The following is a 13,955-nucleotide window of genomic DNA, read 5'->3' on the forward strand; positions in this document are numbered from 1 at the left end:
AATTATTTTTATGGTTTATAACAGTATTTGATTATGTAAATTGGGTACATTAGCATTCTGGAGATACACAGTTTCAGAAGTTTATCGTCCCCAAAAAAACTATCAATTGCTACTATTACTGTGAGAAAGAAGTTTCATCTTCTTTATTTTAGAATTAAATTTTTTGTAGAGATGGGATTTTGCCATATGTCCCAGGCCAGTCCTGAACTTCTGGGCTCAAGTGATCCTCCCACCTCAGCCTCCCAGAAGTGAAGAGACTGTAAGCGTGAGCCACTGCACCAGGCCTAAGAAGCTTCCTCTCAAAGGGGTGTTCTTTCCTTAATGAATCACATCTGTGTAGACTACACTAAAAAAAACGCAGCTTCCTTCAGCTCTCCCTGCAACTGCAGTGGAAACCACAGCCCTGTCCTCCTGATGGCTGTCTATCATCCAGGACCCAACCTCTAACACTGCAATGACAGATCTGGCCTATCTTGAAAATCACCACTCACCTAAATGCCCTGCACTTACAGGAGAGGTGGGGCAAGAGTGATCACAGTGTCTTCGCTGCATAACCACAGCAGGGATGAGACAGCAAGTGCTAAACAGCTGTGCGAATTCGTTTGCATTTACTGTGCGTCAAGGATGACTTCAGCTGTGCTCATGACATATGCCGGTTATCTGTGAGTACTGCATCGAAACCCAATAGGAAGCCATGTTTTACACAAGCAAATCACAGACCAGGACGGTACAGCCACCCTCCGCCTGGCTTCCACTACCTTACCTGTGGACTGGAGGCCACAGAAGACACTTGGGAGAGTTCAGAGGAGACATCACTAGTGTGGGCCAGCCCCACCTCCATGCCCTGGGAGCGGGGAAGTGTGTGTTCCCCTTGGCACGGCCACTGCTCCCACATCCAACATCCGACCTCCATAATCACACCGTTCCTTACTTCCAAAATGAAAATACTATATGCTTATTTTGGAAACTAAGTTGTCATGCGAAATATGAAACAATGGTGAGATAACAGCCCTACAAAAGTAAATAGAACCTGTTTTGGAAAATAAGCTACCAAACTGTTCTTAGGTGAGATAATTCCAGGCATGATCCTTCCTTGCTTCCTTCTATGAATGGATTGATTTCCCATGAAACAAAACAGCTGGTTTCAAAAGTAGACGGATAGGCTGGGTGTAGTGGTTCACTTTGGGAGGCCAAGACAAGGGGATCACTTGAGGTCAGGAGTTCAAGACCAGCCTGGCCACCGTGGCAAAACCCTATTTCTACCAAAAAATAAAATAAAATAAAATAAAATAAAATAAAATAAAATAAAATAAAATAAAATAAAATAAAATAAAATAAATTAAAAAAGTAAAATAAAATAAAATAACCACCCAACAACAAAACCACAAAATTGGCCAGGTGTAGTGGCATGCACCTGTAGACCCAGTTACTTGGGAGGCTGAGGCACAAGAATCACTTGCACCCAGGAGGTGGCGGTAGCAGCGAGCTGAGATTGTGCCACTGCAATCCAGCCTGGGTAACAGGGCAAGGCTCTATCTCAAAAAAATAAAAAATAAAAAATAAAGTAGACCGATAATTTTTAGTGATATTTAAAAAGCAAAAACACTGAAGGAATAGTTTGGTTCCTTTTTTAATGCAACTTGAAAGAAAAAGAAATGGATACATGCAACGGATTCTTTAAAACCCAGGTTTCCTGAGAAAAAGGCTCAATATGTATCTTCTGTATCCAGCATAATACTTACTAGATCTAGTGCAGAGCCTCCACCAAGATATTCCATTATTATCCATAATTTTGTATCCTATAAAACAAAAAAAGAAGAGAATCATTTTCAAAATGAATCCAGGAATTTTTTATTTTTTTAATAATCAAAGGGTATTTTTCAGTATTATACTGGAGCTAGAAAGTTTTACAAACATGTACCAGCAAGGGAAGTGTGTCAAAGTGAGAACTGTGCAGGGGCCCCCAGAGCACAGGGAAACCCCCACCATGATCTGGGAGGGAGCCATGGGGTGTGCTCGGGGGCCCGCACCTGACTCCAGGGCTCCCGGGAGTGCGTTCCACCCACCACCCCAGGATCTCGGAAGGAGGACCAGGTGTTTCCATTTTTAGGCCACTTCACTGGGGGGATCCTCAGGCACAGCGAGACCTGAGAACCTGCAGCCACTTGAGGCAGCAGTGTCACACACATCGGGAGAGCAGTGCCAAGGCGAGACCCTCTCCTCCTCCCTCCTGCGGCACTGAGCCTCCCCTGCACCCCTGTCCCCCACTGTGTGTCTCCAGGTCCCTGTGGGCGGAGGGACCGCCTTGCGTGGCTTCCGACTCGCTTGCCTGTTTGGTAGAAGGGCAGCCAATTCTAGCACCTCCCGATGCTGCCACTCTTCCCGCTCAGGGAGCTTTCCAGAAAAGCAGGCCTGTCCTAACATGCGTGTCTGTGTCTTCTCAAGGCCCTGGCTCTCACGGTCCCCAGCTCTGCGCCTACCTTCCCTGTGGTCTCTCTTGAAGCTGCTCAGCCCTCCTGACTTGCAGAATTCTCTTTAAAAACACAAATCCCAAAGTGCTACTCCCTGGAAAACAAGCCTGCAAACCTGCCCACCCTCCTGGGGGAGGCAGGCAGTGCAGGGCACGGGGCAGCCTGGGCAGGGTCTGGATCCCGACTCCCACTTCACAACCTAGGGGGGGCCTGGGCAGCTGTCTCCTGAGCTTCCGCATGAGGCCTTGGCCAAGAGCCTGGCCACGGCGAGCAGCCAAGAACCCACGGCTGGCACGGGACGCCACCGCCAGAGTGCGGGTTCACAGTGGGTTCACGGGGTTCAGACATCAGCCTGCTTTGCTGCTGACTCAAAAGCTCGATGGTGGGCTTTGCCGGCATGGAGAAAAAGAAAAGAAGAAACTTAGTTCTGAAGTTCTCTGGTCCCTTTGGGACAGCACTGCGTCTGGCTCTTAGAACACCCAAGGAAGACCCCTCAAGGAAGACCCCTCAGCTTGCCCCACTGCAGGTCTCACTGTGCTGACTCCAAATGAACTCACCCTTGGAGAACACATCCCAACTTCCCCGGCATTTTTACTTTTGGAGGTTCCGCAAATCAGGAAAAGGCTTCACTTGTCTTCCCCTCCCCATGCCCCAGGCAAACTTTACTTTTATTATCTACTGCTCTGATTTTCATTTCAGGTTTATTTCTCTGCATTTTCCACTTAACAGCAAACTCAAGTGCCCAGGGACAGTGCTGGTGTGCTGGAGTCCAGCAAATGTTAACTGTGGACCCTGTGACCAAGGAAGGGTAACTCATGTTGACTCTGGGAGGCGCTAATGGCAAAATGCACTGCGTTTATAAAATGCATTCCTCTCAACATTCAAACTAAATCCTGCCATCTGGAGTTGATTCGATGAGAGTCCAAATAAACAGCCCAGGGTTTAATGTATGTTGAATGCTTTTCAAGCTTTTAAAAGCCCTTGACTACTAAGATAATAAAGACAACTTCAGTCTTGACTGGACAAGCGCGGAAGCCTCAAATGATGTGTCTGACACCCAACTCAGAGGGACAGGCGTGTTGCTCATTCAATAACCACCCAGTCATGGGCACCTGCCTTGAGGAGGCTTGGTGATCCCAGGCTCTGATTTCAGGGAAGCTTCCATCATCAAGAGTGTCCTTCAGCACACCTTCACCTCACACACACACTCACCTGCAGGCTACTACAATCCTTGCTCCCGGGGAATGGGCATGCCACAGTAAGCTCTTCCAGGAAAACACCAGTATCTTTCGAGATGGCATGGGAAATCTAAATGGCTTTTCTCTAAGAGACCTGGGAACTTTGACATTTCTACTCCCACTCCCTTTTTAACAGCTGCTGTTAAACTGGTTTCACTGGCTCCCATCCCTTCTATTTTCTGGGCATTAAGTCTGCTCCCAGCAAGGAGGTAATCTCCCCGCCTCTTCTCCCAATGCAGCCAGCTGTGCAATATGACACCCTGGGAAACAATCTTTTGCTGACTTAGGGAACTGAGGGTCACCAGGCAGCTTCCTGGAGCAGTGAGGCACAAGTGACCACCTCCTTGTCCAGCTGCACTCCAAACCTCTGCCCTCCTCAGGTCGCTGCTGCTCTCAGTCTGACCACCAATGTCACTACCTGCCAAGCAAACACAATAACCTTCACCTGGCTACCTCCTCCTTTCAAGGAGGCCTAGCAGGACACCTCAACCCAGTTTTCTGTGTTGCCCTGATCCTTCCCAGGACGTGCAAGCAACAACAGAACATCCAGAAGCTCTCCACCCAGAGCAAACCCCGTCTCAGGACCAAGGCCACCTCCTTCCTGGAGAGGAAGATGGGGAAAAAAACACAGCCTTCCCGTTTCCCTCCAGCTCATTCCTGGTAGCAGACGCGCTGGGTGGCAAGGCTAGCCAGACAAAAGGCTTACCAGAGGGCACTCAGGAAACCAGCTCAAGTCTTATTGAGGTCACTGCGTCTCAAACACTGGGCTGGGCCTGTGACTCACACACCAGCACCAACAACCAGGGGGTGGGATATCACGTCAGGAAAAGCTCCACTTTGGGTGGAACCTGCTTTTCAACCTCATTGGGTGCGTCACCACCCAATGGGTTCACCTTGCCGCTGCCTAGACAGAGGCGATTCATCAAGACAGGAGAACTGCAAAAGAGTAATTCACGCAGAGCCGGCTGTGCGGGAGACTGGAGTTTTATTATTACAGAAATCAGTCTCCCCCAGCATTCGAGGAGCAGAGTTTTTAAGGATAATTTGGGGGGTGAGGGGAAGCCAGTGAGCAAGAAGTGCTGACTGATCAGAGACGGAATCACAGGGAGCCAGAGCCGTCTTCTTGCGCTCAGTCAGTTCCTGGGCGGGGTGGGGGTGGCGGGGCCACAAGATCAGATGAACCAGTTTATTGATCTGAGTGGGACCAGCTGATCCATCAAGTGCAGGGCCTGCAAAATATCTCAGGAACTGATCTTTGGAGCAGTTTAGAGTGGGTCAGAATCTTGTAGCCCCCAGCTGCATGACTCCTAAACCATAATTTCCAATCTTGTGGCTAATGTTAGTCCTACAAAAGCAGTCCGGTACCGAGGCAAGAAGGCAGTCTGCTTTGGCAAAGGGCTGCTACCGTCTTTGTTTAAACTATAAACTAAGTTTCTCCCAAAGTTAGGTCAGCCTATCCCCAGGAAGGAACAAGGACAGCTTGCAGGTTAGAAGCAAGATGGAGTCAATTAAGTTCGATCTCTTTCACTGTCTCAGTCATCATTTTGCAAAGGCAGTTCCAGGTGTGCAACCATTCCAGCCACTGAAGGTTGGCCCAGGGGACTGCATGGAGCCCGCTAGACACAGGCAGCAGCTGCACCCCTGCCTGGCATCCCTGGGGCTCTCTTCCTGTGCGCGGCATGCACCAGCCACTAACAGAGGAGGACCCCAACACCCAACGCCAACCACGAAGGATGGCAGCTTTCCCCTCCTTCCCATGGAAATGGGAGGAAGTGGAGGAGGGGCGGGGGCAGGAACACATGGACACAGGGAGGGGAACATCACACACTGGGGCCTGTCGGGGGGTGGGGAGCTAGGGGAGGGATAGCATTAGGAGAAATACCTAATGTAGATGACAGGCTGATGGGTGCAGCAAACCACCACGGCACATGTATACCTACGTAACAAACCTGCACGTTCTGCATGTGTATTCTAGAATTTAAAAAAAAAAAAAAAAAAAAGTAAAGAAAGAAAAAGGGGACAGAGTAAAGGCTGGGTCTCAGTCTTCTGGTGCCCATAATGTGGGCCGCACTCACACCACGCCCCTGCAGCACTGCACTGGCAAGGCAGGAAAACAGACAGTCAACACAGGCGCCAGGAGAGGGCCCTGAAATGTGCCTCCGTCGAGATCTCAAAGAATCGTTTCTACCACCAACAATCCGAAGGAAGAAACGTTCAAAGGCGAACACACGGATAAGCTTGAGAAAGCAAGAGACAGGCTTTGGGGGCTGCAGGCAAGGCTCTCGTTTTCAGCCACACCAGGGGTCCTCCACCCCAGCAATGATTTTTGGGGCTGCTGAGGTCTGTTGCAGGCCTCCCCATGCACTGCAGGGTGTTTAGCAGCATCTCTGGCTCTGCCCACTAGATGCCGGTGACACACCCCAGGTTCTGATAACTGAAAATGTCTCCAAACATCGTCAGTGTCCCCCAAGGGCAAAATCACCCAACTGAAAACCCCTGCACTACACCCACGATGGACGCTGACAAGTATGACATGGTTCCTGGGCCAGAAGCACTGTTCAGCCATTCTTCCTCAGCTTGGCTTATACACTGAAACTCCGGCAGCAGGAAGATCAGCATTCACCAGGAGACATCAGGCAAGTCATTTAAACCCTCTAAATTCTTCATCCACAACAAGATGGGAATCAGATCTGTGCTTCCAACCTCACAGTTCCCAGTGACAATTAAATGAGATCATGAGTAGGAAAGCACTTGGCAAAGTTCATGGTGCTCAACAGATGCAAAGTGCCATCAGCTTTATCAACATCATCACCCAGAAATGCCTCTGAAGAACCTGATAAAACCAAAAGGGCCCAATGAATAATTCTAAGTAGTTTCTGAGCAAAATGAAGCCTGGTACAATGATTCACATATTCTGTACCAGAGGCCTCCAGGCAGGAGCGTCTGAGTGGCAGCCTGTTCTCCGGGAAGGACCAAGCTCTGTCCTGCAGATGTGGAACCACTGTCCTCAAAAAACCTTCCAAACCATGACTTCTGAAGCACGCGTTCCCCAAGAAAAATAAACCAGCAGGATTCTCAACACAACCATGACTTTAATCGAAATAATGTCATGTTTTTTAAATGACCTCAAATAACCTATGTTATGAATGACCTCATGATACAATTTTCTCATCAGGGAAATAAAAATATTCATTTAATTAATAAATTCAGGAGTCAAAATAAGTATATAGAGTGAGAAGTCTCCCTCCCACCCTGGGCTCCCATTACCCAGCAAACCAACCCTCCCCTGCCCCAGCAAGTCATCACAGCATCTAATGTAACCTCAGAGAAAAAGTTATGCACATATAAGCAAATACCTACAAAATCTTACCCCCCTTTTACCCAAACAGCAGCATTCTACACACACTGTTGTCTATCTTGCTTTTTATCTAAAGTTTCTTAAAGAGCAGTCCATATCAGTAAAGGACTTCATTTTTTAACCATAATTAGTCCATGCCTTATTGAGCTCACACTGTTTCCATTTTTTGCTCTGATGGCCAGGTGTCAAGGATGAGCTGCATACTTGTCAATTTTGGTAGGTCCTAGAAGTAGACCTGCTGGGTGAAGGGATTCCATCTGAATTTTTAACAGATACTGACACGTGACCCTCCAAAGAGGCTGTCCCACATATGGCCTCAGCAGTGTCTGAGAGTGCTAATTTCCCCCTTTACCATGCCACGGTGTCATCAAGTTTTTTTTTTTTTTTGTCGTTGTTATGGGCTGAATTGTGCTTCCCTCTCCCACACACCCATGATTCACATGTTGGAGTCCCAATTCCCAATACTGCAGAATGTGACTCTTTTAAAGAGGTGACTGAGTTGCAATGAGCTCATTAAGGTGGGCCCTGATCCAATATGGCTGGTGTCATAAAAAGAGACGAAGAAACACACACACACACACACACACACACACACACACACACACACACACAGGGGAAGACCACGTGAGCATACAGGGAGAAGACGGTCATCCACAAGCCAAGGGGAGAAGCCTCACAAGAAACCCACCCTGCCAACACCTTTCCAGGTTTGTTAGCAAATGAATTCCTGTCGAAGCCTCCCAGTCTGCGGTACTTTGTTCTGGCAGCCCCAGCAAACTAAAGCCAGTTATTCATTCATACACAAATGATGCTTCGGGGGAGTTTTATTTATCTTTCTCCTATTGTAAGGCTGGCCATCTTTATATATTGAAGAGTCATGCATATTTTCTTTCCTGTGAGCTGGGTATATCCTTTGTCCATTTTTCTATTGGGTTACCAACCTTTTTTTTAAAAGCAGGAGTTTTTAACATATTGGGAAAATTCGCCTTCTGTAATAGGAGCTGCAAACACTAGCTTTTGCTTCTGGTAGGTTTTGCTTGCAGAAATTAATTTAATACAGACATAGTATCAATAACCATAGCACTTCCAGGCCAACTTGCCCCAAAGTATTTGGAAGCACTTCCTAAGAACCCGGAGTCGTTGACCGGAACCAGGGCCCCCACATTAACAACTCTCGCAGGAGCTTGGCAGAGGTCACACGAACCCACCAAGGTTAAAAAAAAAAAAAAAAAAAAAAAAAAAAGACAAACAACAAAGGGCAGATGCCACACAGCTAACAATGAAGATTTTAAAACAGGAATTCAAAGCTGCAGCTCTGCTCTGCACTTGCAATGCCCTCGGCAGCCTCCACACTTCACCAGCTGTAACCAAAGGCTGAGACCAAGAGGTATAAACAGTGCAGCGGGCTTTATTAAAATCACGCGGGGTCCAGACTTCCTTAAGAGTGTGAGTTTTTGTAAAAGGTACCTTTCTGCGCAGATGACACATGTGGCTTCAAAACCTCAAGGCCTGGTTTGCATCCTGCCTCCGCCCAGGCCAGCTCTGACGGCAACTACAACAAGGCCTTGCCTACGAGCCTCCACTTCCCACCTGCCCACGGGACTCATGTGCATGCTCCTCAGAGGTGCTTCAGTGGCGATAAAGTGAGGCTGTGTACACAGCAAGACTCATCAACTTTAACCACTGTTACTGTGTTAACTCTACAGCGTCCTCTGTCTGAACTGCAGGCTTGCGAACCCAGGAGAAATCCAAGCCTGCTGCCCAATTTACCTTCAGAGCAGCCCCTGACCATCTTCAAAGTGCACGAACCATTCCTGGGCTCGAAAAGCTTATCTGGTTGTTCCTCAGGCTCACAGATGCTAGGACTTCTCGACTGATTCATCCAACACATAACGTACCTACTAGGTACCCAAGGTGGCTGAGGGGGGAACGCAGAGTGAGTAACACCCTGGCTCTGGCTTCCAGGAACTTCTAATAACAGAAAAGTGGGCAAATAATTAGCATCAGGCCGCCAGCGGCAGATGCCACAAAAGAGACAGGGAAGGCCTGGTTGCTCAGGAAGGTCCGTCTGACCTCCGGGAGGGTGGCAGCACCTAAGCTGTTCCCTGAAGGGCTATGACCTGCCAGCCTGGAGCAGGGGGTGTGTTTCTCACAGGCTCAGGTGGAGAAGACCAGCAGAAGGTGAGGAAAAATCCTGCTCGCCGAGGGCAGCTGGGAATGAGAGGGACACCCTTGAAGCCAGCTGACGGGGTTCAAAGTTCATTTAATAAGCAATGGGAAGTCACCGAAACTTCTGCTAATAGAACAAATGACCAGCCACTGCCTACAACAACAAATACCCAAGACAGCCAGCTCTGCCAGGACAAACAGCAACAGCGGGTAGGCAGGGGAGGGAGTGGAGATGGGTGCCTACATTTCTGTGACATTGAGGAAACATTCTGGTGGGATATTCACCAAGCCAGCTGCTTCCTTTGTTGGCTCCCGTGTGCATAGATATAAACCTTTTTCTACCATTAATATGTCTTTTATCAGTTTAATCTGCAGGCCCCAAATGCCGAACCTAACAGAGAGAAAGAGTTTTTCCTTCCTGACAAGTGAACTATTGCCAAATTTTTAACTCAAAGGGCACACTGGTCATATGCAAGCCACTCTAGGTAAATAAAGTCCAGCCCTATCACTTATTATCTTTATTTAATAAGAGGACCCTATAGTCACAGGAGAACATTACGTCCTGTGGGTCACTCTTCCCATGCACTACCCTAGTTCCAAACTGCATTTTGAACTCTTACATTATCTCAGCAACACAATTAAAGGGGTGGGGCACGACATACAACGCTGAGTTGGACTAACGTCCAGGGTCAAAGCTTCCACGCAATCAATGCGGGGTAAAGGCTCTGGCCTTCCGTTCTCCCAAGTGATCATTATTAGAAAAGAACCAGCCAGCAGTGACGGCTTCCGGTGTTGGAGAAAACCAGGATTAGAGAATGTGGAAGGAAGGCCTCATCCTCCCTGGTGTTCGCAAACAAACATGTCCAACTTAGGCATACAACAGCTTAACGTCTCCAACCCACTCCCATAGGGAAGGCAGCCTACATTAACATGGAGTTTCTGTAGCAAGTCATGTCACTACTACCTGAGGAGGCTTCCCGCAGTGAAGAGGCTGGATGGAGAATGAGAAGTGTTCTCTGGAGAAAACGAGGGAGAGCTGCAAAGATGTACGGGGACCAGCCCAGCACGGAAAGCCGGGGAGCTGCCCGGCTAGGGTGGAGAGGGAAGCACTCGTTGTTCTTCCCTTTCAGACACCAGGCATTGTGCTGGGTGCCTGGTGTACATCATGCCACCAGTCCTCACCACGTTCCCATGAGCTGGGGTAGAGCTGGCCCCTTTAAAGAATGCAGCAGGAGCATGCCGGACCTGCACCCCTTCTCATCTCCCTGTGAGCACCGCCTTCTCTGCTGACCCTAAACTAATGTCCAAGTTCCCAACAGGCGGCTTAGTCACTATTTTTAGGGATGAGCATGGGGTAGGGGAGATCACTGCTGATTAGGAGAGGGAAGGGAGACCCCAGGCTTCCCTCTTCCAGCGGGCCCCAAAGGCAGCAAAAGCAAGGAACGTTTTCTCGTGCTGGCAACAAACAGTAACTAGGAGAAAGGCCACTGTAACATCGACATCAACTTAAACAGAGGGGTGCAAAATAAAACCTGAAATAACACAGAGGAACAAAACGAAGCAACTGAAAATTACTGGATCACATCCTCACATCAAAGAGAAAAGTCAAAACCATCACTACAAGTTAGCTACAAATAATACTGGAAACACTGCCACGCCAAAAGATGTACAATCCAGCCAAAGATTTATTTCGAGAAAACCCACAGCATTACATACATTCATCACTAAGCCAAAAAAAAAAAAAAAAATACTGAGTGTTCAATCCAAAAGTCTAAGGAGGAAAGCAAAGAAGAGAATAAAGATACATGCATAATCAAAAATACTGGGATGAGAAATGAATCCAATCATTTTTAAAATAGATAACCTCCAATTACTATCACCAAGGAAAAAAATAGGTAACACATCCATTTGCAATAGAGCAATAAAAGGAGAAAATCTTTAGACAGGAAAAAAATTTTAATGCGATACATGGCAAAATTTTACAGTAGTAAATTTATACAGAATAAGACAATTTCAATCATCTATTAATAAAATTTACTCAAGAAAGAATAACAACTATAGGCAGAAAAGGGTGGGTGAAGAAATAGATCAACTCACCTCCTTTAAAGTGTGTGTGTGTGTCGTGTGTGTGTGTGTCGTGTGTGTGCGTGTGTGTGTAAACAAATCAACAGATCGCAAGAGGCTCAAATGGTTTTGTCCTTGAATAATTCCAAAACGTGAAGGAACTGGTAATTTTAGCAACTCCTTCAGGGCACAGTATTTTTTAAGGGCATCACAACATAATACCAAAATCAAAGAGAGAGGAGGAGGAAGAGGTTCGTATTAAGGAAGGATGAGAACTCCTAGGAAGAGGGAGGGTGCAGTTCCATGTGTGAAGAGCGAAGCCCTTTCTGCAACAGGGAGCTGTAGTGTAGTGAGAGGGGCTGGCCCAAAGAGGGCCATTTCTAGGGGAGGAAAAAAAGGTGCTTTTGGAAATGAGTATGTGACGTATGAGAGTCTCCGGGGATTTAAGTCTTTTTCAGCTTTTTTTTCTCAAATACCACTGGCCCACCTCTAGCAATCCTCAGGATTCGTTCAGCACAGCCCATCCCCCAGGTGGGCAGGATGCAGGGTTTTCAAGAGGCTTGAGCTGGGAAAGCAGGAGAGCCACATTCTCCTTCACGAGGGGTGGCCACAGGCTTCCTTAGGAAGAAAACAGCCCCAGAATTTCCGTCTGCTTCTCCCTGGTCAAGAAGGGAGGATCCATACCACCATCTTATATTAGTACCATATGGCAGCAACCCATACTGTACTAAGTATCCTCATGAAGAGAACTCCACTGGATTTTCCCAATCATCCTGTCCCCTTAGGTAATCAGCCTTCTCCCATTTTACAGATTAAGATGCCTGGTCACACGGCAAGGAAGGAGAGAAATTGGGACTCAAATCCAGATTTCCTGACATTGCATCAGAAGCCTAAATAAGAACCACAAGAAAAAAAAAATTAACAGACTATTAATTTATAAAGGATTCCAGTAAGAAAAATATTTTGACTGTTCTTAACATGTAATTTTTAACTGATTTCCTTTTAGAAGCTAATGAACTCTAATCTGACTGTCCAAAAAGTACATCAAGTTATGAAAACAATTGCCTGTAATTTGAAAGATTTGCATGCCTCATTCCATCATGCCAGATTTAAGAACTCCTGTTCTGATCCCCTTTAATAAACTGGAAAGAACACTGGGCATTCCCTAAAACATTCTTCTTGGGATTTATGTCACAGACCATCTCTTTTGGAAAGGGCTGCGTGCGTGCGTCCGCACACAATACGTACAGAGATGTTCCTCTTCCATAAACACAAATGTGACACAATAAATGTGCTAATGGAAAGTTTCTGTGCTTAAATTCTAGCAGATACTAACAGGAATAAAAACATTCTGCTTAAACTTAAGGATGCTTACAAAGCAATCAGGGAAATACAACTACAAATAACCTAAATCTGAGGGAAAAGAAAAGAAGCAACAAAGAGAAGCAGGAAAAAGTACCCTGGGAGGCAAGAGAGAGATTTTTCTTTTCTCCCCATCCATCTTCATTAAAGAGAAAACATCACAGCCAATGATTACCAACTGCTAAGTCAGGTAAGTTCCATGCCATAATCTTGCTATGAAGCTAGTAATGTGTCCTTTCTGCAAAAGTGAAATATTTCTAATAATTACAATATTGTTCTTCTGCCAGGTGGCAATCTTAATGGTCAATACGTAACACGTTACAAATATCAATAAAAAACAAAAAAGTGATTTTTTATGACTTAGCATTAATTATTTCAAGACCCAGCCCTAAGAGACCAAACAAGACCAAGTCAGAAAGTGAGTATGTCTGAGAAAGAATAAAGACTTAATGGTATTCTGCAAAATTAAGAAGTGCCTCTAACAGTATTATAAGGACAAATTATGGAATGAGTAGGTTCACAAACACCAAATGCTGTATTTCAAATGCATGGGTGACAAATTCATATATTTCCATATATTTGGAAGCTAAACAGCTTCCAAAAGAAGGGACTGTTCACTGCGGCTGTCCAATGCTTGATTGTCCTGAGGGATTTTTTTCTAGTGTTGGAATCCTCTGGCTCTCTTCCCTCCTACCTTTTGCTACTTCATTTTTATTTCCTCCACAATTCTATTCCAGAAGGAACTGTCGGTTATGTAAATCAATGTGTTCTTGATTTATAATAAGTGTGTTAGCCGAGAGCTACTGAAACAGTCACACTGCACTAGGGTCAGACAGGCAAATCCAAGGGCACCCGCACTGAGGCACCCTGGGGCACAAACACCTGGCTAAACGCCCAGGAGAAGGGTCTGCGACCCATGGAGGGGTGCAGAGACAGCTGCTCCTCACTGCATCCAGCACAGAAGGAACCACCACCAATGCCTCGGTGAGGACGCCCCTGTGGCAGCACATAAAACCCAGTGGCAGGACAACGGGCTCCAAGAAACAGCCTCCCAGCTCCGTCTAGCACCCAGCAAACCAGGCCCCATGTCAGCAACAACCACGACAACTTGTTACTACCAGACAGGATTCAAGAAAGGGGCCAGGTTCCCGCAGCCCACTTTCCTTATTTTGAAGCAGGTGTCTTTATTTACTCACATGCCTGGAAATCATGCTGCGCTACAAGAACTGCGGAACGAGAACTGATTTGCCTCCCTGGAAATAAGTCTTCTCTTTAATTACTTACCTGCAGTCC

The 13,955-nt window shown here is 46.8% G+C and overlaps 1 protein-coding gene across 2 annotated transcripts in view; it reads right to left on the bottom strand.

Moving 5' to 3' along the window:
- The window catches only part of STK24 (serine/threonine kinase 24), a 129,817-nt gene that overhangs the window by 31,242 nt on the left and 84,620 nt on the right, over positions 1–13,955 (bottom strand). For both annotated transcript variants that reach the window (NM_001266859.1, XM_015121341.3), the window contains 1 exon segment: positions 1,743–1,799. In NM_001266859.1, coding sequence (NP_001253788.1) covers positions 1,743–1,799 — 57 coding nt within the window.

Source organism: Macaca mulatta, chromosome 17 (assembly GCF_049350105.2).
Source record: "Macaca mulatta isolate MMU2019108-1 chromosome 17, T2T-MMU8v2.0, whole genome shotgun sequence".
In the NCBI taxonomy this organism is placed as follows: domain Eukaryota; kingdom Metazoa; phylum Chordata; class Mammalia; order Primates; family Cercopithecidae; genus Macaca; species Macaca mulatta.